We start from the raw sequence: 24,515 nt of genomic DNA, 5'->3' as shown, positions 1-24,515 counted from the left end.
GATAGTGATAGATTTTACAGGCTGACAAGCATCTAGGTATTTATGAGTAAGTCTACACACATGGCGACTCCTCCCCACACAAGCTTCATGGAAGCTTTTACATGTCCGCACTGGCGGTGGCACCAGTGATAATCTCAACCAGTTCACCGGTAATGGCGGCTTGACGCTGACGGTTGTACAAGATCTGGAACCTGCACGGTATTAGTCTTGATCTGTGAATTCGAGTGAATTTAGGGACTTACTTGTTGATCATCTCACCAGCGTTCTTGGAGGCGTTCTGTATTAAGAAGTTAGTCTGGTCTCATTTCGAACATCTGAATGATACTTGCCTCCATGGCGTTACGACGAGCCTACAATCACATTAGTTACATTTTCCAAAATAATGTTAAATTTAAGCGGGAAAACTTACGGAGATCTCGCAAGCGTGACCCTCAGCCATAGCCCAGAAGAGGTTGTTGGCAAGAGCGTATTCACGGAGGTGGGACAGAGTCTGGTCATCAGTCTCGAAAGTGGAGAGGTTGGCTAGAAGTAGAGTTCAGTTTCAATACGAGCAAAAACACATTACAGCTGGTATAACTCACGAGACTGGGTGATAGCCTCCTCAGAGTAAGCCTCAACGGTGCCGGCCTCGTAGGACTGAGCGTTGAGGAACTGGTTGTAGATGATCTTGATGCTGGCGTAGTCGGTGGGCAGCTGGGTGATCTGGTCGGCGATGGACTGAGCATCGTTGAAGGTGGGAATGTCCTTGCAGACGTTGGCGAAGCTCAGAACGATGGCGTTGGGGTTGGTACGAGACAGCTGAGCCTTGGCCTTCTCACCGAGGACGACGATGTCGGCATCGGGGTACTGCTGGAGCATGCGACGAGTGGCCTTGCTGAGACCGGAGTGAATACCACCGCAAAGACCCTTGTCGGAGCTGGCGACGACGAGCAGAGTCTTCTTGTCCTCGAGAGGCTTGGTCTCGGCGTTCTCGAAAACGGTGTTGGAGGTCTGACCGTAGGCGCGAGAGTCCTCCATGGCCTTCTGGGCGCGAGTAAGACGGGTGGAGGCGATGACCTTCATGGTGTTGGTGATCTTCTCGATGTTCTTGATGGACTTGAGACGGCCCTCGATTTCACGCAGGGTCGCGAAGTTGGCGGCATTGGGAGGAGCAGTGCTTCAAAAAATCAGCCATTGAACCATTCCGTCTGTCTGTGCGTAGCTCCATTGTCTCTTTTCCTGTCTGGTAAACGGATTGGTGGATTGGGAGGGGAGACAGCTGGACTGCCTAGCTGGGGTGTGGGAGGGAAACGAAAAGGCGACGGACGGGCGGGTGTTGTGGACATTCCGGAAGAGAAGAACTTACCGGGAGACCGCGATGCTACCAGCCCTCACAGCCGGACGAACAGCACGGGAGAACATCTTGCAAAGGAGCCGTACGGTCGAGAGACCAACGATAAACAATCGTAGAGGGGATAGTGTGGGGAGAGGGGAAGGGAGGAAGAGGGTAGAGGAATCCTCGTAGGCTGGCGGTTGAGAAGTCGGTGGTTGAAGTTGGACTCCTGTTTCTGTTCTTCCGACAGCCGGCAGCACGGGATCCAGCGGCGCTAGTCCCAAACGGGGAGCCTGGTGGTGAAATGGCTGGTGGTCCGGGTGTCCACAGCGACCAGCCGTGCAACCCGTCCGGGCGTTCGCGGAGCTAAGCCTAAACGGGCAGCTCTCGAGGTTGCCGGGCACATCAGGTGACCCGGCTGCGCGCAGGCTTACGTCGGCTGAGTCAGCAGCGCCACTCAGGCATGCAGGCACCGAGGCGCCGGGAATCGAAATGGAGTCGTCATAATTTCCATACAAACTTCCAGACCCGGCAGCCTTGGCACCTCAGGCTGCCAGCCTCCTCGCACGGCGAGTGGCTGACGGTCCGGAGAAACGTGAAGATCGCCTCAGGCCCAAAAGACGGCCTCGTTTTCCATTCCATTCCGTCTCTTCTTCCTCTCTTTCCTCTCTCTTTTCCCTCGCTTTTCCTCTTTTCCCTCTCGTCATCTTTGGCTCTGCTGTCTCTTTTCTCTCTTCTTCCCCCCTCTCCCCTTCAGCTTCCTCTCCTCTCCGCTCTCCCGCTTGAGTCTCTTTTCCACCCTCCCCTTCCCGGTTTCTCGTTTTCCCTTCCGTCTTTCCCTATTCGGTCTATGTCTGTCTCTCCCTTTTAAGTAGACGCTTTCTCGTTGTCTGCAGCCTTCCCATTGGCCAGGCTGCCGTTGCTTTCATCACTCCTTCAAGCGCCAGCTCCGGTCCGCAGACTCGCCCTCTCTTGCGCGCGCCCCTGCGCTCTCCCACCCCGGCTCTGCTTGTCTACTCGCTCTTTGGGCCCACGCGCTTTTTCTTTCAATCGCCGGGCAACCATGAGCTCTTCTGAAGACGATACCCCACTTGTCAAGGCGAATGGTCGCCGTATCAGTGAGTGTTCCTTCCTCTCTTTGCTCTCACCTGACCCTTTCTCGCCTCTCTTTCCCACCTCAGTTGTCCATCACCTCCCTTTGTTTGGGGTCAAAATCGCGACTCAATCACCTCTTTTGCGCATTGATCTTCCCGCCCCCTCATGAATGCGATAAGTCTTACACTTCCTCTTTTTGCTTTTAAGGTTCCCATACGGACTCGAAAATGCGCGACGCGACGGAAACCAACGGCCATGTTGATCCGGGCGTATCCATCCGCTTTGGTCCCGTACAGGCCGGAAATGATGTTGAGATGGCGGATGCCGACGCTGCCGCCGTTCCCAAGCGGAAATCGCGCTCAAGCGTCGGTCAGAGAAAGTCTTACGCCGAACCTGAGAGCAGTGAGGAGGATGATCAACCCTTGGTACGCCAATTACCTCCACGCCAGCTCCTTCGTTCCCCCCTCTCTCGCGACGCTATTGCTGTCGCTGTTCGTTCCAGCGGCTGACCAGTCGACAGAGCAAGCGACGCCGCACTTCCGTGAAGCATGAAGACCCCGAAACGGACGATGATGTACCCTTGGCGCTCAATGGCAGAAAGCTTCCCAAGGCCTCGGAAACAGCTATAGGTGAAGAATCCGATTCCGACGTGCCTATCGAAAGGAAACTCGCCGCCCAGAAGAAGAAGATCCAACAGAAGGCGGAGAAGGATGCGAAAGTGAGCCGCAAGCAAGCCCCTCCGAAGACTACGAAGGCCGCAGCAACCAAGAAACAGACCAACGGCGTGAAGAAGGAGCCCGAGGACGTGAAGCCTTCGGTCGTCAAGAAGACGGCAAAGCAAACCAAGGCCACCGAGAAGGCTGCATTGCCCTCGCACGTGAAGCGGGCTGCCTCTAGCGCCAAGTCGACCCCCGTCAAGAAAGAAGAAAGCGAGGAGGCCGAAGACGCCGAGGAAGAAGAGTACAGATGGTGGGAAGACCCGACCAAGGGTGATGGCACGATCAAGTGGACGACCCTTGAACACAACGGCGTGGTTTTCCCTCCTCCGTACGAGCCGCTTCCGAAGAACGTCAAGATGAAGTATGATGGCGTCCCCGTCACCCTTCACCCTGATGCTGAAGAAGTGGCGGGCTTCTTCGGTGGCATGCTCAATGCGACTCAGCATGTTGAGAATCCCACTTTCCAGAAGAACTTCTTCATGGATTTCCGAGATATCCTTAAGAAGACCGGTGGCGCAACTGATCCCAAGGGCAACAAAGTGGACATCAAAGACTTTCACAAATGCGACTTCCAGCCGATCTTTGCCTACTACGACAATCAGCGTCAAGAGAAGAAGGCTTTGCCTCCGGCTGAGAAGAAGCGTCTGAAGGCTGAAAAGGATGCTCAAGAGGCCCCTTACATGTATTGTATGTGGGACGGACGGAAGCAGAAAGTAGGCAACTTCCGAGTGGAACCGCCTGCTCTCTTCCGTGGACGTGGTGAGCATCCTAAGACTGGCCGCGTGAAGTCTCGCGTTCAGCCGGAGCAGATCACCATCAATATCGGCAAGGATGCGCCTGTCCCGCCTCCTCCGGAGGGCCACAAGTGGAAAGAGGTCAAACATGATCAAGAAGGCACATGGCTTGCCATGTGGCAGGAAAACATCAACGGCAACTACAAGTATGTCATGCTCGCGGCCAACTCTGATGTCAAGGGCCAGAGTGATTACAAGAAGTTCGAGAAGGCTCGTGAATTGAAGCACCACATCGATCGAATCCGCAAGGATTACCAGAAGAACCTCAAGCATGAGCTGATGGTCGAACGCCAAAAGGCCACGGCAGTCTACCTTATCGACCAGTTTGCTCTTCGTGCTGGTAACGAGAAGGGCGAAGACGAAGCTGAGACTGTGGGGTGTTGCTCCCTCAAGTATGAGAACGTCACGCTTAAGCCTCCAAACAAGGTCGTCTTTGATTTCTTGGGTAAGGACAGTATTCGCTTCTATGACGAAGTGGAGGTCGACACTCAGGTCTTCAAGAACCTGAAGATCTTCAAGAAGGCACCCAAGAAGGAGGGCGACGAAATCTTCGATCGATTGACGGTATGTACTCACGGCTTATTTTCAAAGTTCTATTGCTGATTCTCGTGTGTAGACTTCCGCCCTCAACAAGCACTTGTCGGCCTATATGCAAGGGTTGACTGCAAAGGTGTTCCGTACCTACAACGCTTCTCACACCATGTCTACTCTGCTTAAGGATATGAAGGCGACGGGTAACAACGCGGAGAAGGTGAAGGCCTACAATGATGCCAACCGCAAGGTCGCCATTCTGTGTAACCATAAGCGAACCGTTGCTGCATCCCATGCCAATCAGATGGAGAAGATGAGTGAAAGGGTAAGTTGACTTGCGGTGAACCCTACAATTAGGACGTATTGCTAATGTCGGTTCTCAATGTCTTAGATCAAGGGACTTCGGTATCAAAGATGGCGTCTGAAGCAACAGATGCTCGATCTCGAGCCTAGCTTGAAGAAAAAGAGAGGCGCCAAGTACTTCGAGATGGACGAGGATATGGATCTTGAATGGGTGAAGGAGCACCAGGCCTTCCTTGTGGAAGAGCAGCGCCAGAAGATCCAGAAGAAGTTCGAAAAGGACAATGAGAAGCTTGCTGCAGAAGGCGAGAAGGAAATGAAGGCCAGCGAGCTGGAGAGCCGTCTCCAGGCAGCAAAGGATATGGAGAAAAAGTTCAACAAAGAGAACAAAACCGGCAAGGTGGAAGCCGAAGGCAAAGCCCCAAGTGTGGACAAGATCGAGGCAGCGATCACCAAGCTCGAGCAGCGCATCGAAACGATGGAGCTTCAGGCTCAGGATAAGGAAGAGAACAAGGAGGTCGCTCTAGGAACCTCGAAGATTGTAAGTTTCTGTCCCTTGCTTTGGCTGATGGTTCTTGATCGACTAACATTACACAGAACTACATCGATCCTCGCCTTACCGTGGTTTTCAGCAAGAAGTTCGATGTTCCTATCGAGAAGTTCTTCTCCAAGTCCCTCCGAGAGAAGTTCGAATGGGCTATCAAGTCGGTCGACGAGTCTTGGGAATTTTAATGTTCCCTCGACGGCGTCGCAACTAACTTCTGCAATTCTGCCCGCTCGGTCCATGAAGTCTGACTGGGGATGCAGAGTGTTTCCTTGATTTATTTTCCCTCTACTATATTTTTTTGCTTACACCGGTGGTAAAACGGATTGTCTACGCATAATGCATTTCTGGAGCCTTATACTATTGTTATTTTTCCTATCTTTATTCACCGTTTCTTTGCTTGCCACATCTATCTCCCAAAAGCCACACTTGCCTTCTTGTCGCTGTACACCCCGCTTCAACTTATTGTCTCGATCCATTACGATGAACATGCAAGAGGGCCTATCCACAGCATCACCAGTTTGCTTGCCCACCCCCTGGTCTTGGTTCTCGCTACGTCTTGGCAATTTTTCCCCGTTGTTACAAGTTTTAGCCTTCCATTGACCTTACAGATGAAGATAAGACGAAGAAACAGAAAGAAAAAGAGTTATACACCTGGGAAACTCTATACATCTATCGATATATTATCAATATATACACATTTACAGTTCAAGCATCTGGACATGAAGTAATAATAAATCATGATCTAGAGGGGATGAACATGGAAATTGCTCACGTGACAGTGTAGTGGTTATCAAATCTTCTGTAAATGTAACAATAGAAAAAACAACTTCGTCGTCTTGTGTGTGTTTGTCAACATTGAAGCCGATACTTTATCAAAATGCTTCGAATTGTAAGAAGCTCTTTTGCGTTCATTTGGAGTTGGTCTTAGTATATCAGCTGGCGAATAAATGCATTGATCGTACGGGATACAGTAATCCGACATTACGCCCGTCATGTTCTTAGTATGGCCTATTGCATATGATGCGATGTGAAAAGATATAGGTAGATATGATGGCACACTATATTTCAATTTCTGGGCGCTAAATCTCGATAATACAAGAATTCGAATTCTGAACAATGGCGATTGGGATACCACGCTTATAATAAACATCAAGAGCTGTGTCATGCCTCGTCGATGTAGGGAAAAGAAAGGAGGGAGGGGGGGGTAAGGGTTCCGGGAATATATGAGGGGGGAAACTGAGAGGAGAGTGGGTGGGCATGCATCCAAAAGTACGCAAGTGAGACAAGCTGGATTATGTAGGTAAAGGATAAGACGACCATGAGGGATGGAAGCCTGTGGTTAACATTCAAGGACAAGGCTCAACCTATCCATAGTGTATGTAGTGCAACAAATAAAAGAAAAAGAAAGATCAAAGTAGTCTAGATGTGCATGATGTTCATGATCAAAAGGGCACACCATCCAGCCCCAGCCAGTGACAGAAGAATGTAAAATGCAAGAAGGATATAGAACATACCAGTTGCTCAAGAACGGAAACCCAGAGACCCAAACAGAATATTACAGATTACATGCAGAAACGGTCCGTGGTATACAACATGCGAACTTGAGATGAGTGGATGCGGATGCGACAGGTCTATGTGCTTTTTGCCCGAAGGTAAGGTCGAGTCGGTGTAATCTGAAGGGGGGGCGGTCCGTGGTCATGCACGGTGGGAGTATAACAGCTCTCATATATGTCGTCAACCTCACTGTTATACTCGTGCAGAGGTAGGGTCGAGAAACATGAAAACAGGAATATCATGCGTTGGGCCGTCTATGGCCACCAGCCCATTCGCTTGTAACTGTCAACCATATCTCGTACGGCATCAGCGTTGAAGCGCTCTCGGGACGGCTTCCACCCAGTGGTCGTTTCGAATAGCGTGCCATCCAGACACATGTCTTGATCCTTCAGAACGTCCTTTTCCAGGAATGGGCCAATGGGTCCTGGCCGTTCAATCTTCTTCTCTTCGAGCAAGTCAGCCCATCCTTGTAAACACTCCTCGTTCATGTCATCCACAACATCATCAAGGTTGAGCTTCGCTAATTGGGAAGCTAGAGAACCCAAAAAGTCACACTTGAGCTTGAAAACTTCGGACAGGGCCTGTGCAATATCCTCCTGACGAGTATCGCCGTGGTCGACCACGTTGAATGCAAGAGGCGCTGAACCGTCTGTGGGAGCGCTTGCTCTCCATTCAGCCGCTTTCCACAAGGCGCTGGCTGCATCCTTGACATATACGGTGTTGATCTTCAGATCCTTAGTGTAAAGAAGCTCCAGATCCTTTTCCAATTCTAGGTGAACGCGAGCAAGGCAGATTCCCATTGCGAAGTAGCCCGAGTCGTATTCTCCATAGACATGGGGCAGACGAAGTAAGCAGTAGTTGAGACCTGGAATCTTTTGCAGCTCCTCGCTGGCCTTCATCTTCCACTTGGCCAGCTTGTGCCACGGTTGCAGTTTGTCATCTTCCTTACGCGGACTTGAGCCGCCTTTGTAAACGTGAGCGGTTGAGCACTCAACGAAAGAGCGGATCCCTCGGCGGGCGACTTCACGGCCCAGGGCGACGGTGAGGGCGTAGCTGCGGACTTCGTAGACGTCATCGGGTTGCGAATGCCTGGTTTCACCTCCACAGTTGATCACATAATCAAATTGTTCGCCATTGGCACGGTCAAAGATACGAGGGAAGTGCTCTGAGGTGCAAGGCGCATGTCAGTCAAGAATACTCTCCTGGTCGCATATGCCAAAAATGGAAGGTCTCTGGGTACTCACGTTCACGGCTGGCATCAGCCTGGACGAATTTGTCTTTCGAGCAAGCTTCCTGGAACTCAGGGGCCAACCACGCCAGCTGAGGCAGGACCTTGTCAACTAGTCGGACTTCCGAGGCCAAGTTATTTTCATGTAGGTAGAGAGCGAGATGGCGACCGATAAATCCTATCAGATAGAAATGCATCTGTTAGCTAAGATATCCTAAATATCGGGAAGGAGGGGGGCGACGTGTGCGTCAACGGAGGGATGTGTACCTAGACCACCAACGATCAGGACGGCCGGCTTTTTGCTCTGTTCGTCGGCCATTGTGGGAGGGGAATGATAGAATAATGAGATAAAATTCAAGACAGGACCACACTGTGGTACTTTCTCTTCTAGTAGCCTCGATGCGATCTGTGGACTGCTGGCTGTGTTGACACCCCGCACCCGAGCGCGAATAAAATCGAAGAATGCGGGGAGGGAAAAGGGGGAGGGGAAGCAGAGAGGATCACCAAGTAAGGGACAAGACAGAAGAAAGAAGCTCGGAGGCAGTTGATCTGGTGTGACTACCGCCGGGCAGGAAGTCACCGAAAGGCTTGAGTTAAATTCCACAGGGGGTTAAAGGGGAAGAAGAAAAGGAGGAAGCGGAAGGAAGACTGGGAAGAAGTAGGAAGAGAGAGAGAGAGAGAGAGAGAGGAGGAGGAGGAGAGGAGCAGAGGATGATCCTTTTCCGGGATTAAAACCATTTATCAGAATCACCTGCTCTCGCTCAGATCAACTCCAGTCCCAGTCCCAGTCCCAGTCCCAGTTTCAGTCCACTCTTCTCCTTCAGGAATCTCGTCATCGCTCTCACAAAGCTAAATGGATAAAGAATCGAGCTAATAAATCATAGTCATACCCTTAAAACTGTCATGGCTTGACCATGGCTGCACTACACTGTCCACTATCGCCCCCGGCTGAGACACCAGCTCTCGTTTGACACTCCCCAAGTCCCCATAATAGTCATGAATAGTGATGCCAACTTCAATTCCTCTTGTCTGATACCTAGAATGGTCTTCCTCTCTCAAGGACAAACCTAGACTAGAATTCACTGAGGATTCCAGATGACGAATGGCACTACTGACGATAACCGGCTGGAGTTAGTTGACTAACCCCTCCCAACATGCTATTCTTCCAATGGCAATAATACCACGTTAGTCCTGGCCCAAGTCCTTACAATAACTATAATCAAACTCTCCATCCTTCATTATCATCGCCACTCTTGATTCCCCGGGGTTTGGAAAAAAACCACAATTACCGCGGATAACGCTGGACGACCGGAAGCGCAAGTGAGAATCTCTCTTACGAACCCAAGCGTATGCCGAACGAACTCCGCTAGCGCTGCGTCTAGAAATTTCGCCAGCACGGTGGATGTTCCCGCTGGATTATTCCCTCGTACAGTAGTGGAAAATTTAGAGTCCTCGGGAGACCCGACCAGAGCCGACAAATTAATTCTTCATCTCCTCCCCTGCCAAGCGCGCGTTGTGGGACGTTTTCCGTTCTTCAGGGACACCGTCCGATCATAGTCCCGCCGCTTAAGTGGGTAGCAGCAGCCTAAGAGGCTTAGAGGGTAGGGGGGTGGTGGAGGAACAAAACGAGAGAGGGGATGCTGCAGGAAGAATCGAAGATTGCGAATCCCTTCGGAACATGCAAAGGTCCCAGAATAAGCAGACGATCACTCGCCACCACAACAGGGCGACGTATCATTCCTAAAGCCCGAAAAGCCATCGCGACACGGCCAGAAGGAAGCAGCGCGACGGCAAGTGTGTGTGATCACCTACAGGGAATAATCAAATGATCTGCGTCTCATATTACGAGTCAGGGCTGGTGGGGAATCGTTCCAAGATCATTAATATTATTATTGTGCGTCGTGCAGTTAGTTCCTTTCCTGCGCATAGCTTCGGCATCTGACTTTCAGCACGCACTCCATCCGGGTGCTTTGGATAATTAGGGACGGCCAAAGCCAAAGCCGCTCACTGTCACTTCCAGAGAAGCATCTAAGCACTAGGCACTCTCTTCTTATCCCCGGCAGTGACAAGCCCGACGGTGGAAAGGTAAAAGCGGACACTATTGACTTTGATTCCAGGTTTTACGGAAGACAAGAGAGTCTAGTCGGCGCGCGATTCCAAATGCGCTTCGTGCTTTCGTCTGCTTATGGATCTTAATTTTCGACGGGGTTATCATGGCTCGCCCCATATCCTACCGGATTCAGACAGCCAAGCTCTACGGTAATGCTGGCCTAGCATATAGCATCTGCTTCAAGGCCGCCAATAATGATGCTGAAGATGATGCGAATGGTTCTACATGTCATTGCCGACAATGCGGTCGGTGTATGGAGTACACTGTCCACGTAACCCCCAATCCTTTCTTCTGGAAAGGGATCGGAGATGCCTCGGCATTTGCAAGTTGCTTAACTTAATTAAACCCAAAGGAAATAAGTTAAGAGGAAATTGACGTCAAGGCCTGCCGTTAATTCTCCGACCTTTTCCTTTTTCTTTCCCCAGGCGATGCGCTTTGCTGTACCATGGACCGTGGCCGATCGCCCAGCCCGTGGTTCGTGCTGTGGACTTAGCTATACTCACTGCTGTGCACTCATGCAACAGAGGAGCAGAAAAGTAAAATGAAAATGAAGATATAAATAAATAAAATAAGAATAAATCAACAAACAAATAAAAGAGAGAAAAAGAAAGACCACCAGACCATCATTCTAGACCTTTCTTTTTTTGCTTATTCACTTCCACATGTAAGGCCTGGTTCTTCGCCACACATCAATCCGCGCTATGGCTTCTCCGAAAAGACCATTGCATGTGACAATAATGTGCTACGTACCGGAAAAAGCATCCCCACCAATACCTTTAGAAATTCCTGTATGGGGGTGGCGGTGCAATGATAGTAGAAAGAAGGGCGGCACAGAATTGAAGACATACGTAACTCTGGGTAACAGATTAGTATCTTCAGGAGAGTCGCGGGATTGGATCCTACCCTGCGATACTCGATACTAGAAGGGTCCTCCTTCTCTGCCTGAGCCTTGTGCTTTCTGGTAGCTATTATCTAATATAACTACTACTTCCAAGCAGTCGCCGATACGGGATTTGGTTCACTCTTTATAGAATAGTATTCGGCTCTTATTTCATCAAGACCAATAGGCCGATCTGGAGCCTAGCACTGTAAGTACTAGTTACTATAGTAGTAGTACTAAACTACATTTTCCGATCGTCTTCCAGGTTTTGTTTAAATGTGGGAGTTTTACATTTGGCACGTGTTTATCATGCCCCTAGGGAGGCTTTGCAGGAGAATATTTAGTATGTCATGAATCCGGAGAAGGATGGCAGGGAGGCTCCCTCTTCCTTCGGCACATACAGAGCCTGGAGGCTACAGACTACTTTCCGGCTATTTCTAGCATTAAGGAGGTACTGCTTAGGCAGAGACACAGACAGGATCGTCAAGCTAAAACAGTAGTTACAACGTAGTTCGTAAATCAAGTGCAGTAGTACATGTTGGTCCTTTTCACACGTCAATCCAAATCCAGAGACATTGAATGAGGGGGTACAACTAGTAAGTCCCAATATGAAGCATTACTTTGATCTTGAAGGTCGAGCCTGGGGCGCCCTCTTCTGCTTCAGCTTGCCAGGCATTGGACAATTCCTGCATCATAAGGTCCAGATCCTCGTTACAATCCCGACGTACACGGATCTCAAAGTCTGACCAATCAAACCTGACTGACGCGGCGACAACCTGAGGCGACATCGATTCTCTATTCAACTGCATTGATGGGCTCCACTCCATCACGTTGCATTGTTCGGCCAGGTGTTCCAGGAAGTGCGATGCCTGACTAAAATCCGTGAATGGCAGCCACACTGGAGCCATCCCAACCTGGTTGCTCGCCGTAACAAGAAACTTAGTATCCTTTGCATACTGAGCAACAGACATCCCAATATCGTTGGTTTCCGTAAGAGATTTAGTATCCGTTGCATGATGAGCAGCACCAGCAGCCCTGATCTCAGAGAAAGTAGCACGGTGCACAAACGTGCCCTGAGGCGGAGGCGCGAACGTACTCTCCTTCTCTTTCGAGAGCCTCGACTGGGGTCTCTCTGAGGCTTCTTTGTAGTGCTTAGCTAAAGAAGTGCGCTGTTTTTTGACTTTCTTCTCGACGCTCTGGAATTCGGCTTCAGCATCAGGCTCGGAGTCAGAGACGATCGTCTTGAACGGCCGAATGGCGCTCGGTGTACCGCGAGTCCGCGTCCTGCCTACGGGCTTGTCGGCAGACACCAACAAGTCCGCGTAATCCTCGTTGGTCTCCTTGACGGTAGATCTTCTCTTAGTAGTGCGCTCTAATTCCAGATTTTTGGGCAGAGGAATTCCAGTTCTCTTGTTGCTGTTAATTGTTTCGAAGGCGGATGGTTTGGTCGCCTGGGCTGGCTATATGTTCCATCAAACATGTTAGTACTGCGAGGGAGGGTTAGAAGTATAAACAGGAATATAATGACAGACCTTGGCCTTCTCCTCGCTCATCTTAGTATAATTCTTGGCCTTCCTTTCTAAGAGGATTGCAATCGTTCGAGCAATCCTATACAATCATTAGCATCGCCAACCAACCCAGGACTACAGCCCGTCACGTTGAAAGGAAAGGCAGAAGGGGTAAGGAAAGAAAAACCTACTCCTCACGTTGAGCGGGATAAGTGCAAAGCGTCTTCTCATCCTCCAGAGACTCCTCTTGCAGGTATTTAGTTCTATTAGCCGGAGTTCCCCAGTATTTCAAACCGTAATGCTCGACCCAACTTCTGGCACAGGCGCGTCGTTCCTCCTCGGAGTTGAGAATATCAGTCCATTCGAATCCGCCAGCCTTTACGTGATGTTTCACCAGAGCAATGATTTCTACTTTATACTCTTCCTTGAGGTCCAGAAAATGAATAAACTGCCTATCGAGCCAGGAAGGCTTGACTTCACCGCGATCTAGGAGTTCTTTCATAGTTTCTGCACCACTGCTGGAGCAGGCTGGACTTGAGGCAGAGGACATTATGGTGTCGGTGCCTGAGTCTGGGACAGGGTCCGGGTGTAGCGGAACGTTGAAAGAGAACGGAGCATGAGATGTCAGCGTGTTCATTGGAGGTAGAGGCAAAGAGAAAGACACGCGGGGAGTGAAGGACGGAGGGAGCGAAAGTAGGAAAGAAGACGCGTGCTCTTGCCATCATGCTTATATAGTATCGAGCGCCGAGAGGTGAAGTGAATGTGTGTAAAAATCGTCGCTATAGCGATGGTTGTGGGGGGGAGGTAGTGCTATGGTAACTGCTATAAAGTAAAGGTAAGAGTAAGAATTGGCTGAATTCCTTCCAACTTACTATTCCACTGTCAAAATACACGAATATGAACCGGTGATTTAAGCTCCTCTCCTCCCCCTTCTATTTTGCTATTACATGACTGACTCGACTTTCTCTGGGCTTACCATTGCAGATTGATAATATCTTACAGATATCACACAGTCACCAAAGCCCTGCGGAGCGGATAATGCCACCCCAATGGCAGGAGCATTGCAAACGTATTCTCGATCAATTCAATCATATTCACGGCTAGATCTTGGGGTAGAAAGGCTTGTTCGGGCAGTTTAGCCAGGTCCAACTCAATCCTGACCCTGAATCAGATTCTGTCCTGATTCAAGAACACGTATGTCTCAGGGCTATGGGAATAGGTGCCGAAGATGCTCGGTAGAAGGATTCATAAATACTCTGTTTGTGGGATATGCCGGCGTTCAGAACTATATTGTTGCTTCAGAGGGTGAAGCACCTGCATAACTGGCATCTTCAAACTTAGCGAGCTTGATCAGATAGAGGCAATATGACATGAATTGAATCGAGTAACATATTTCTAGTATAATATATGTTAGGTTTCTTATAGCAATAACTTCAGTCACATTACCCCCGTTCACGGTCTCTATAGTACCGAGTATAAGAAGGATTCCTGCGGATTCTTCTTCCACGGAGTTTTTCTTACAGACCGAATTTTCATAACTAAGTATACGCGAGGGCCAGATGACCGGGGTGTTGTATGAAAGGTTCAAAGACCCTCCCTAACTACAAGAGTATAATGTGGTTAACGAACCTAGAATGGTAGTGTGCGTTGATGTTGCAAAACAATACACAATTTATGGTTCATGACTATGCCTTATCATATTACTTGTAATGTGGGTGCTTGTCATAAAATTGTCTTGATATTCATGGCTCAGTCATGCTCACATCATACAAAGACTAATAGGGTGTGTTTTCTTTCATGCTTCTCAGCTTGCAATTGTATCAATTCCAGACACTCGTCCCACATTACATCACTCTGCGCCAAGATAGCGGAGCGAGTTCTTCAGCTCTTTGATCGCGGTGTTAACATCGTCGAATGTCAAGGCTGATACCGCCCAACGGGCATGTTTCTGAGCAAGGGCTATAGCTTGATCGTCAAGTGACTGGGAGTTCACTCCACTGGTACTAGAAGCAACAGGTGCAGATGGAGGTGGTGTGGATGACGGGATACTTTGAGGAGTAGGACGAGAAACTACAGGTACTATCCCAGAGGAAGACTGAACGAACGGCGGGGGCGGGGCGACACTGCTTGTCGGTTTGGTGTAGAAAGAGCTTGCGTCTTGAGATGCTGCCGATGGGCTCGAAGGCGGGATGGATGACGGCGGAGGGAAAGAGTGGAATGAGTCGGCACGAGCTTGCGGAGGCTTTGCGCCAATATCAGCTGGCGTGTCTGGGAGATTGGGCACAGAGGGAGCAGGTGAAGTGAAAGTCTCTGGAGCGGAGGGAAGGTTCAGCGGTGCGCCTGGCTCCGCGTCGCCCTCCACATTCGAAGTCGACATGGGTTCCGCTCCGTACTGAGCAGCCGGCGCATCGGCAAATGTGGTCGGAGGTTGTGGGAGACTGAGAGATGATCGCGAAGGTTGTATAGACTCATCGGGGACCTCCTCAACAGACGGCTGCCCAGGTTGTTGTGCAGCTGACGATCCCACGATGGCCTGCACTTCAGGATCGTCCTGCTTTGCCTCCATACCCCTTAGTTCACTTTCAAGTTCATCTTCCTCAGTTGGCGCCGGGTTGGACGCATTAGGATCCTCTCCCGCTTTGATAGCCTTTATGATCCTTACAGCATGGTATTTGGAGAACTTGATCTTCGCGGCAATCTCAGGTTCAGGAGGGTTGGTCCAAATTTGGCACAATTCGAGGAACGTAGCAGCAGCTTGGAATGTATCGGCCGTTTGTCTGATACAGGTCAGCGGTGGCGCGGATAATATCCCACGAAAATAACCCACTTGGTCACTTTATTGGCTTTCATTGTCGCCTCCGCACGGCCAAGGACCTCCAACCCGAACTGCTCCACGTAGGCATTGGCTGCCACCGCATCGGTTACCGCATCATTGTCGACATTCTCACTCTTGAACTGAATTCAGACAGAATCTGTGTAAGTCTCCGGGAAGTGTGCGCCAAAGTAGCGGGGGTGTCCTGCGCCCGACGTACCTGCTCCAACTTGTCCACCAGATCCGTTGTGTATAGCTTGACATCGTCGTCAGAAGTATGCAATCCTCGTCCGATAATCTGGTTAACGATCCAGAAGTTACCTGTAATCAGAGATCAACTATCAGTCATCTCCAGTGGCCTCGATTTGAGTAGCAGCATGCGCAATCAACAGCACTTACACCAGTAGGCAACAACGGGCTTCGCGCGTTCGAGCTGAGCTGCCCGCAACGCGTATCGCCCAATGTCGGCGGATCTCAAGCTAGCGGGGATATTGCTCGCCATGAGGTTCGGGTGGGACGCGGACGTCCAGGAGGTCAGAGCTGCAACGGTTAAGATGCAGGAGAAGATGCACGATGCAGGGCGGGGATGACGTTGGAGGTGGAACTGCGCCAAGCTGGCCTCGGGTCGGCCTAGCGTTCCTGACTTGCGCTTTGTCTGGATGGTCGATCCATTGTTGTACTACTTTCTCTACCACACCATTACATGAATCAAGGCTCTTCCACAAGTCAATTAGTTCACCTTTATGCTCTATGGCATAGATAGTGTTTCCGGTCGGAATTTGTAGCTAGTTATCAAATGATAGATTCTACATATCTTCACGCCGTTTCCCACGCCGGCTAACCTATGCCAATTATGCAAAGCACCCTCCGCCACAATCGAACAAGAAGAAACACCATTATTCATGCATCCTCGACGATCCATTCGCCAATATCCACCCGCTCCTCAGCCAAAGCTTCGACTTCAAAGTGGTCCTCAACTTGTCCCCCAGGCCCTCCGATTCTCTCAATGACTATCCAGGCTCCACCCTGATCTGCAAGACCCGGGTGCAGATCGAAGTCCTCAATCCGTACTCCGGAGATGGCATCGCAGTGGTTCCCATCCTCAGAGGTAGCCAGTATTTCTTTGTACGGGCCTTGACCAAGCTCTACCGTCATCAACATCGGCGAAGGGCCAACGGCGCGATTCCCAATAGTAGACAGTCTACTCCGTCCTATCAGTTTGATGCGGGTCAAACGCTTGGTCTCCAAGGAGGCCAGCATCCGATCTTTGCCAGGGGTCAGAATTCCAACATCCGATATGACCGCCCGTCGCCCAGCTGCTTCTGGTGCAAGCGGCTTTACCTCGCACGGTATCGACGACGAAATCCAAAGTGTGAATCGTCCAAGTTGATCCGGGGCGAAGGTTGAACAGACGAGAGTGTACACTCCTTCGCCAAGTTTCTTTTTCTCCGCGAGCGACCCGCCGCGCCGGTAGTCACCGCTATCAGTTATTATATCACGATTCCGAACCCTAGTTACACGCTGTCCATTGGACCAGAACAACTTGACATGCGTAGCAAGCTCCGGCTCCGACGGTTCCAGCAGGATGGAGAGATCTGTCTCGTCATGAACCTCTAGTCGGAACTGGGGGTTAAAAGGATAGCGGGCAGACTCGGCGTTCCCTCCTGCCGTGGAAGGCATCCACAACCCCTGAGTTTTTGTCAGGCAGTCGTATCGATTCTGGGCGTGCGCCAAAAGTAGGAGATTATCGGACAGAGCCGACAATGTGAAGTTCTGGCTGACAGCTGGCAATGACTGCTCAGAAACCACGACAGTGTAGGTCGTGCCAGGAGGCATATCAAGTCTCATGAGAGTATTTGGCGAGTCAACGTACGGACCACGATGCAGAGCGCCCTCACTTAAGGCCACTCGCTTTCCGTTCGCGTTAAACACATATATGCTAATAAAACCTGGTTCCTGGCCGTCTTCGGGAGCCTGGGTTTGCTCATCCTGATGAATCGACCTAAAGTGCTTCCCAAGCAATAGCCATACAGTGCCGCCAACCTCAGAGGTGACAGCAAACTGAGGATTCTTCGCAAAGCAGCCAGCCACGCCTCTGGCAGTCGAAAGGTCCCATGTGAAGTGAATATCCTCCCGATAGCGGAAGATCCCCGGGTTCCAGTTCAAATACAGATTCTCGAAGTTTTGCAGGACACTCTCACAGTCCATCCAATAGGTCCTAGGTAAAGATGACGCACGGGTATGAGATGTGTGTCCAAGTCCGAAAGTGTCTGTAAGGTCTCCGGTGGTGGCATCATCGCCTGCCCACGGGTTCTTCACAAGCATTTGGCGACGATCTCTTAGTTCTCTCATATCCAAGATAGCGTAATCATGTTCGCTCGCAAAGCCTAGTTCTTTCTGTTCCCTCTCGGTTAACTTGCCGGTGCCTATCGTCAGTAGGACATCGCCATTCCGGAAGCGCTTGAATAGCCGTCTCCAGAGTTGCTCTGCAGTCACATCATCTTGATGAAGGAAGACCTGCTCGGGGATCCAACCTGTCAAGACCCACAAATCCGTACCAGAGTTGCTACCAGGAAAATCATAGCCCCCGCGAAGCTTCAAGTATGCCTTTTCTACAAAGGCCGGCCATAGAAAGTTAGGATTATTTCGATCAACAACATGAAGTGATCGTGATGTTTTCGAAGCAGGTAAGCGATCATCGATGACAACTTTCCTGAAACATCCGTTGAAATAGAAGCGAAAGATGTATTTCCCCGAAGGGGATAATCTTGGATTTACCTGACCGTATTCGCAGGGGAAAACTATAGGAAGATGGTGCTGGGATTGTTAGAAACATGCTTCTTGCGGGAATGTCACGTTGGTACTTCTCTTACTTTATCTAGACCACGCTCCGACCTTGACGTAGCAGCACAAAGACTAGCCACGACGGAGCAGTCGGTCAACATATCTTGTACGAGATCTGTAGTGCCCGAGACTGTCATCACGGGCATTGTTGACTCTTGATCATCAATGTCATATGCACGTTTGGACAACAACTCAAAGGGACGCTCCCAGCCTGCCAAGATGCTCCTTTGCAATTGGGACAAATGAAGGTCTGGCTTATCACTGGAACCGGTCAGCATTTGAAGATTCCAACATTTGATGGAGCCTCCAACACCAGGGATTGAAGTAGACCTACGTAAACAGGCCCTCATCGCCCTTCTCAAAGTCCTCGGGGCCCGGTGCATTTTTCCAGGGAGGAAAAATAAAGCCATTCAGCTTTGCGCTCTCGAGCAGAATAATCTCCTCACGAGTGGTGAGTTTACGGGTAGATCTGGGGAAACGCGCCGCGAGACCGCTTTTTTCCTGAACCCGGATAATGGCCTGCCAGTCACTGTTCTGTTTGATCTTTTCTGCTCGTGAAAGCCATTCTTTACATTTAGCATCCAAAGCCTGTCTGTCCTTTGACTCGGTAGTCAAACTCAGGGCTTTCATGTAGTTCTCAGCGGCGTCAATAGCAGACTCAAGGGCCTGGCCTTGAGTAGTCGCACTAGATACATCTCGTTCAGCTTTCTGGCTACTGGTTAGTCCGAAGAACCGTTATTGTGATGATCGTCATCGAGATAGAAGTAGAAAAGAGTAGGATACCAAGGCCTGATTGACTAAGAATTTCTTGTGCGCAGCGTTCGGTCTAGACATTCCGTTGGACCAGCCTCTCTGCACGTAATGCAGATTCGGCTAGCACCTATCAGATGTGAGGCAGTAACACTTTACTTGATGATCATGCCGAAGGGGACCGTAGTATCTCCGATGATGACATCCGAGGTCCACTACCTTAAAAGATCGCGCCAGACCCAAGCAAAAGACAAGAGGAACGTGCACTGCCAGCCAACTCAAATCCTTGAACTTTAGATGATTAGTCAGGAAGATCGAGGATGAAAGCAACGGTCGATAAACAAAGCGTGAACGGTGGTGGCTGTACCGATGCTTACTAGATAGTATGGAGTTGGTAAGTAAGCGTCGCGTGTTCGGTGGGAAGAGACGGCAGTGGGCAAGAGACGGTGGGTGACCCAATTCACCCAAAGCGATAACGATTAACAGGCCGGCCATCGGACCGAGGCTCGTTTCGTCATGCGCGCCATCGCTGCGCCGAGGTTCATCTGCCTTGTCTTGCTTGTTCGGAATATCCCTGCCCTCATACTGCTCCTTGCCGGGTTTCTGGTTTTTGTCTGTCGCTGGCCAGAAACTCGACAACGCTTCACCTTTGATCGCTTCAACTCGTGAACACTGCGGTCGCCAGAGTCCTCTCGCACAGCCCGGACAATCCTGCTATCCTCCGATCATTCCACATTGTGAGCTGCTAGGCTCTCCTGGGAGTCCCCGCTCCGAAATATCGCCAATTATTATTCTGCACCGCCATATTATTCTCAGGTAATAAGTCCGATACTGGGAATTCGGCAAAAGTGTACCATAGACTGCTTGAGACGCTGGTCGATATTCTTCTCGCAGTTCTCGTTACGCCAAATACCTCATCCATCTCTTCTATCAAATATTCTATCTACATAAAATAATGGCCGGCCAGTCGAAGCCCGCACTTTCCCCTTGGGGAAGTGCCGTTGCGGGTGCTACAGGTGCAGTTCTAGCGAATGCTTTGGTCTACCCTCTCGATCTGTATGCAAATGCCTGTTATCGCTTTGGAACCGGAAAAGGAGTATGCTAATGTACCGTGCGTCGATACACAGGGTCAAGACGAAGCTTCAGGTACAAGTCAAGACAAGCGACTCGAAAGACGAGAACTCCGAAACAGTCCACTATAAATCCACTTTAGATGCGATCAACAAGATTGTCGAAAAGGAAGGTGTTGAGGGCCTATACTCCGGAATTGCCGGCGCTCTCATCGGCGTGGCGTCCACCAACTTCGCCTACTTCTACTGGTACACCGTTGTGAGGGCTTTCTACATGGCATCTAACAAGGTTCCTAAACCTCCTGGAACTGCCATTGAGCTTTCCCTCGGTGCCGTGGCGGGCGCGGTCGCCCAGATCTTCACTATTCCCGTCGCCGTAATTACCACACGGCAACAGACACAAGCCAAGGACGAGAGGAAGGGTCTAATTGAGACCGGGAGGGAGATTGTTGATAGCGAAGATGGTTGGTCTGGTCTATGGAGAGGGCTTAAAGCTAGTTTGATCCTGGTGGTCAACCCAGCAATCACTTACGGCGCCTATCAGCGCCTTAAAGATGTCATCTTTCCAGGCAAGAACAATCTGAAGCCTTGGGAGGCTTTCCGTAAGTAACTCCATCACCGTTGATATCAAATGAGCTAAGCCAATGACTTTTGCAGTCCTCGGTGCTCTCTCTAAGGCGCTAGCTACCATCGCGACGCAGCCATTGATTGTGGCTAAGGTCGGCCTTCAATCCCGCCCACCTCCGGGCCGCGAAGGTAAGCCTTTCAAGACGTTCGGCGAAGTCATGCGTTATATTGTGCAGCATGAGGGTCTTCTGTCCCTTTTCAAGGGAATTGGACCCCAGATCATGAAGGGACTTCTTGTGCAAGGCTTTTTGATGATGACAAAGGAAAGGTATGTTCGCTCTTAGTGAAGGAGCGCAATCACATGCTGACAGCAACTAGGGTCGAACTACTTTTCGTTCTTCTTTTTGCATACCTGCGGAAGATTAGAGAGCAGAAGCTCAAGAAGCTGGCGGAGTCTGCTGCATCGACAGCAAAGACCAGTCTTCCCGCGACCCTCAAATAGACGCTTGATTGATATTTATGGCACGGTAACTACTATTATTCTTATTGTACGAATTTGTTTCTTCTCACTGCGGCGCACTGGTTGTGGGATTTTGTCTGCCCTGTCAGTTTCTGGTAGTTATGACCGAAGATACTACTGCAGTTGTCTATAGATAATAACAGCATGATCTCTAGAACATACAATAGCATCAAAAGAATCTCTGCAATACAACTTAGGAATCGACTGGCTGGGCTGTACACTAGAGAGACATCAGGGGTACTGCGTATCGGTACACTTGAGAAAGACCAATATTTGAGATTCTCAAAAATGTACTCTGTAGATAGCTACCATATGCAGACCACTCCTCCGCCCCCGGGGCAAATGGAGCTTCAACTGACCGCCAAACTTTCACCTCGGCAACAGCTCATCTACGTACGACCCGAATAAACACTGAACCCGGAGAGACTCCCTGAACCAATCCCCCACAAAATCACCGCGCAGAAACCTAACTCAACAAACATACGGAGCAAAAGTCCTAGCATGAGCCGTCATGCGATGGCCGCCATGGGCTTCCGACTCGCAAGCCTCCAACAATGACCACTCCACCACCACTAACAACAACAATGACCCCAAAACATTCATCGACTGGAGCGCCTTCACCGAAATCCGAACGCTCATTCCAACTCTAGTCCTCACAACCGGCATCCTCAGCGCCGTCACCCTCCACCGGAACTACCTCCGCCGCTTCCCCACAGCCGTCAACATCACGCCCCCATATTACCGTCGTCGCAGTATTCTGGGCAAAGTAACCAGCGTCGGCGATGGCGACAACTTCCGCATCTATCATACACCCGGTGGAAGACTCGCAGGTTGGGGCTGGGTACCTTGGAAGAAGGTTCCGACGACGCGGAAGGAATTGAGGGATCAGACTGTATGTTATGCGCACCCCCCCTTTTTTTTGTCTTTTTATATCTACCTTCCAATTACACCCATACCACGGAGTAATATATACCTAACATGAATATGAACTAAAATAGATCCACGTCCGACTCGCCGGCGTCGACGCCCCAGAACAAGCGCACTTCGGACGTCCCGCGCAACCCTTTGGCAAAGAAGCCCACGAGTGGCTAACGGAGTACTTAATAAACCGGCGCGTGCGGATCTACGTGCACCGTCAGGACCAGTATCAACGGGTGGTGGCGACAGTGTTTGTGCGACGGGCGCTGGATTTTCCTGTTCCGTTTCGCAGGCGCGATGTTGGGTATGAAATGTTGAGGAAGGGGTTGGCGACGGTATATGAGGCGAAGATTGGGGCGGAGTTTGGGGGGGAGGCAATGGAGAAGAAGTATCGGAGTGCGGAGTGGTGGGCGAAGGCGAGGGGGCTGGGGCTGTGGAAGGGGTTTAAGAAGGATAGGGATGCTTGGGAGAGTCCGAGAGAGTTTAAGACTAGGACGGGGATGGAGGATGCGGGGGAGGGGAAGAAGTAGGTAGGGTGGTTTCTATTCTTCGTTGATGTTGATGTTGATGATTGTGTTGTGCTTGCAGTTTGCAATTGGGGCGTTTGTGTGCTTTGGGATGTGGGTGCATGCTCACTTTATGATGATGATACGGCTGATACTGATAGATATCCCTGTCGTTATGTATGCTCTGTATTGCGCTGCCGATGTTTAGGTTGTATATTTGGAATAGTATAGATGAACGTCTGGTCATACACTTTTGCTGCGGCACTCATTAACATCGTTAGACTGATCATTAGGTTTAACTCGTCCACGAAAAGATGCCTGCTGTCTCTGGGTAAAGAAGTGGTACAAAAAAGCAGTTTCCCCATCTGCTGCCCTTCTAGGACAGCAGGAATGCCACGCCAACAAACACGAGGCTCAAAATATAACCGATATATAGTACAAGAAGGTATATAGGACCGTGGGTAAGAGATGAGAAACCATCAGGTGGAGAAACTCTAGCAGTAGAAATTCTAGCAGAACTGCCGCTCAATCTCTGCAAAAAGCTTCGGGCTGATCTCATCGCTTGTGTCGCCCTCGACGCGCCACAAACAGCCCTTGCGCTGATAATGTTCTAGCAATGCCTTGCTCGTCTCTTCAAACTTATGCAATCGCTGCTTCCACGTATCGATCGAGTCATCCTCTCTCTGAGTCAGAGGCTCTCCCGTGACATCGTCCTTGCCAGGAACTTTAGGCGCATTGAAATCGGTATTGTAGACCCTCCCGGACGGCTCGTGAACCCAGCGCGACGCGATCCGAGAGAGAATAACAGAAGGAGGTGTGACGAGGTGGACGACGAAGTTGACAGGGACGATGGTTTCTAGGCTTGAAGCCTGGGTGGCGGTGCGCGGAAAGCCGTCCAGGATGAAAGATGCAGACGGCAGTATCGTTGAAGTGGGCGCTGACGAAAGCCAGCCGCGGGATTTGAATTCAGAGGATATGAGGTCGAGGATCATTGAGTCGGGGACAAGATTGCCGGACTGCATTGTGGCTTCTGCTTGAATGCCTGGGTGCGGAAACCGTTAGACAGACCATACCCCCAGAGCATTTCGCGAACTCGAGGTCACATACCTAATGGGGTCTTCCTCCGGACATTTTCGCGCAAAAGGTCGCCGGAGCTAATGGAGGCGAGATCTGGGTATCTGGTGAGGAGCCGCTCAGTTTGCGTACCCTTGCCGACACCAGGAGCACCGATGAGAATAATCCGGGCTGCTTTTTTGAGCTGCCGGATTGTAGTGGTCATTTCGCGCGCTGCTTAATTATGCTGTTTGTTGGTATAGTGTTGTCGGAGTTAAGTGTAATTCGGTGTTCTGGTGCAGCCGGGTCGTCAATATTTGAAGCTAGGGCGAAAGGCAGGCACCCCAACAATAAGTCTAGGGAAAAGTGGAGGAATGGCAGGCAGACTATATTATCTCCATTGCGGCTTAAGGAAACAGTTGACAGAGTGTTAACAGGGAATGCAGGACCCGTGGAAGAAGACAATAGTGCTCGCAGCTTATCGGGCAAGGTCGGTGCTCAGCTGATACGTCGTCAAATCTCAAGCCGGGGAAAGCACGCGCTTCCGTGGGGTTTGTAGATGGTTCCCCGTTTAGGAAATCGGTGAGCGGAGATCGGAGCGTTTCCCGACACATGGGACGTCGGCTTTTAGCAATTGGCATTGCAATTTGACTGCTTCTTTTGCAGTGCTAACCCCGAATTCGGGCGAAGACAAGTATCATGCAGAGGCAGACAGCGTTTGCTGTCTCACATGCTACGTTTTAGAACTAATTGTGGGAGAAAAGTATAGGGTATCTCGACAGGAAACCTCGACAGGGAACCTCGGCATTCATTGTATAATCATTCCGTTGATCAGGCGTAGCAACTACTACGCTATTTAGGATAGGGCTACAGATACCAGATACCCAACAGGCAGAG

At 50.4% G+C, this 24,515-nt stretch overlaps 10 protein-coding genes across 10 annotated transcripts; 4 read left to right on the top strand and 6 right to left on the bottom strand.

The window, feature by feature from the left end:
• Positions 1-97: 97 nt before the first annotated feature.
• Positions 98-1,401, bottom strand: ASPBRDRAFT_52976 (F1F0 ATP synthase subunit gamma; the record flags this gene model as incomplete). Its single annotated transcript, XM_067626983.1, has 6 exons — positions 98-191; positions 243-277; positions 330-350; positions 410-522; positions 582-1,156; positions 1,346-1,401. The coding sequence occupies 6 exons, from the start codon at positions 1,399-1,401 to the stop codon at positions 98-100; spliced, it is 894 nt and encodes a 297-aa protein (XP_067482255.1).
• Positions 1,402-2,634: 1,233 nt separating this feature from the next.
• ASPBRDRAFT_193682 (DNA topoisomerase 1) lies at positions 2,635-5,483 on the top strand (the record flags this gene model as incomplete). The annotated part of the gene is made up of 5 exons (XM_067620658.1): positions 2,635-2,832; positions 2,928-4,484; positions 4,537-4,776; positions 4,843-5,292; positions 5,349-5,483. The coding sequence occupies 5 exons, from the start codon at positions 2,635-2,637 to the stop codon at positions 5,481-5,483; spliced, it is 2,580 nt and encodes an 859-aa protein (XP_067482254.1).
• A 1,301-nt stretch (positions 5,484-6,784) lies between these two features.
• ASPBRDRAFT_470872 (NAD-dependent epimerase/dehydratase family protein) lies at positions 6,785-8,527 on the bottom strand. The gene is made up of 3 exons (XM_067625775.1): positions 8,348-8,527; positions 8,097-8,258; positions 6,785-8,017 (listed from the first exon to the last, which is right to left on the bottom strand). The coding sequence occupies exons 1-3, from the start codon at positions 8,397-8,399 to the stop codon at positions 7,107-7,109; spliced, it is 1,125 nt and encodes a 374-aa protein (XP_067482253.1). The 5' UTR covers positions 8,400-8,527; the 3' UTR covers positions 6,785-7,106.
• A 3,136-nt stretch (positions 8,528-11,663) lies between these two features.
• On the bottom strand, positions 11,664-13,128 carry ASPBRDRAFT_52973 (uncharacterized protein; the record flags this gene model as incomplete). The annotated part of the gene is made up of 3 exons (XM_067626982.1): positions 11,664-12,440; positions 12,603-12,678; positions 12,770-13,128. 3 exons carry the CDS (start codon positions 13,126-13,128, stop codon positions 11,664-11,666), a joined length of 1,212 nt encoding a protein of 403 aa, XP_067482252.1.
• A 1,093-nt stretch (positions 13,129-14,221) lies between these two features.
• ASPBRDRAFT_40246 (uncharacterized protein) lies at positions 14,222-15,966 on the bottom strand. Its single transcript, XM_067624315.1, has 4 exons — positions 15,790-15,966; positions 15,611-15,711; positions 15,406-15,533; positions 14,222-15,355 (listed from the first exon to the last, which is right to left on the bottom strand). Exons 1-4 carry the CDS (start codon positions 15,890-15,892, stop codon positions 14,428-14,430), a joined length of 1,260 nt encoding a protein of 419 aa, XP_067482251.1. The 5' UTR covers positions 15,893-15,966; the 3' UTR covers positions 14,222-14,427.
• A 136-nt stretch (positions 15,967-16,102) lies between these two features.
• ASPBRDRAFT_40245 (calpain-like protease PalBory) lies at positions 16,103-19,396 on the bottom strand. The gene is made up of 4 exons (XM_067624314.1): positions 19,018-19,396; positions 18,569-18,942; positions 18,264-18,495; positions 16,103-18,207 (listed from the first exon to the last, which is right to left on the bottom strand). The coding sequence occupies exons 1-4, from the start codon at positions 19,066-19,068 to the stop codon at positions 16,291-16,293; spliced, it is 2,574 nt and encodes an 857-aa protein (XP_067482250.1). The 5' UTR covers positions 19,069-19,396; the 3' UTR covers positions 16,103-16,290.
• Positions 19,397-19,939: 543 nt separating this feature from the next.
• On the top strand, positions 19,940-21,123 carry ASPBRDRAFT_52970 (putative peroxisomal carrier protein; the record flags this gene model as incomplete). Its single annotated transcript, XM_067626981.1, has 4 exons — positions 19,940-20,040; positions 20,112-20,656; positions 20,712-20,949; positions 21,000-21,123. The coding sequence occupies 4 exons, from the start codon at positions 19,940-19,942 to the stop codon at positions 21,121-21,123; spliced, it is 1,008 nt and encodes a 335-aa protein (XP_067482249.1).
• Positions 21,124-21,652: 529 nt separating this feature from the next.
• Positions 21,653-22,589, top strand: ASPBRDRAFT_52969 (thermonuclease family protein; the record flags this gene model as incomplete). Its single annotated transcript, XM_067626980.1, has 2 exons — positions 21,653-22,033; positions 22,140-22,589. The coding sequence occupies 2 exons, from the start codon at positions 21,653-21,655 to the stop codon at positions 22,587-22,589; spliced, it is 831 nt and encodes a 276-aa protein (XP_067482248.1).
• A 485-nt stretch (positions 22,590-23,074) lies between these two features.
• ASPBRDRAFT_119105 (adenylate kinase ADK2) lies at positions 23,075-23,844 on the bottom strand (the record flags this gene model as incomplete). Its single annotated transcript, XM_067617226.1, has 2 exons — positions 23,075-23,607; positions 23,673-23,844. 2 exons carry the CDS (start codon positions 23,842-23,844, stop codon positions 23,075-23,077), a joined length of 705 nt encoding a protein of 234 aa, XP_067482247.1.
• Positions 23,673-24,271, top strand: ASPBRDRAFT_470711 (uncharacterized protein). Its single transcript, XM_067625769.1, has one exon. It carries the CDS (start codon positions 23,863-23,865, stop codon positions 24,175-24,177), a length of 315 nt encoding a protein of 104 aa, XP_067482246.1. The 5' UTR covers positions 23,673-23,862; the 3' UTR covers positions 24,178-24,271.
• The last annotated feature ends 244 nt before the right edge of the window (positions 24,272-24,515 follow it).

The sequence above is a fragment of the Aspergillus brasiliensis genome (assembly GCF_001889945.1).
Source record: "Aspergillus brasiliensis CBS 101740 unplaced genomic scaffold ASPBRscaffold_3, whole genome shotgun sequence".
Classification (NCBI taxonomy): Eukaryota; Fungi; Ascomycota; class Eurotiomycetes; order Eurotiales; family Aspergillaceae; genus Aspergillus; species Aspergillus brasiliensis.
Note: the sequence above shows the minus strand (reverse complement) of the source record. Positions and strands in the feature narration are given on the sequence as shown.

Coding starts and splice junctions, on each gene's coding strand:
- ASPBRDRAFT_40246 (XM_067624315.1), bottom strand. CDS start 15,892: ATGGCGAGCAATATCCCCGCTAGCTTGAGATCCGCCGACATTGGGCGA. Junction 15,534..15,610: donor TGGTGGACAAGTTGGAGCAG/GTACGTCGGGCG, acceptor GTCTGAATTCAG/TTCAAGAGTGAGAATGTCGA. Junction 15,356..15,405: donor AAAGCCAATAAAGTGACCAA/GTGGGTTATTTT, acceptor GACCTGTATCAG/ACAAACGGCCGATACATTCC.
- ASPBRDRAFT_470872 (XM_067625775.1), bottom strand. CDS start 8,399: ATGGCCGACGAACAGAGCAAAAAGCCGGCCGTCCTGATCGTTGGTGGT. Junction 8,259..8,347: donor CCTGATCGTTGGTGGTCTAG/GTACACATCCCT, acceptor TCTATCTGATAG/GATTTATCGGTCGCCATCTC. Junction 8,018..8,096: donor GGCTGATGCCAGCCGTGAAC/GTGAGTACCCAG, acceptor CTTGCACCTCAG/AGCACTTCCCTCGTATCTTT.
- ASPBRDRAFT_470711 (XM_067625769.1), top strand. CDS start 23,863: ATGCTGTTTGTTGGTATAGTGTTGTCGGAGTTAAGTGTAATTCGGTGT.
- ASPBRDRAFT_40245 (XM_067624314.1), bottom strand. CDS start 19,068: ATGTCTAGACCGAACGCTGCGCACAAGAAATTCTTAGTCAATCAGGCC. Junction 18,943..19,017: donor TCTTAGTCAATCAGGCCTTG/GTATCCTACTCT, acceptor ACCAGTAGCCAG/AAAGCTGAACGAGATGTATC. Junction 18,496..18,568: donor GGCGATGAGGGCCTGTTTAC/GTAGGTCTACTT, acceptor GACCGGTTCCAG/TGATAAGCCAGACCTTCATT.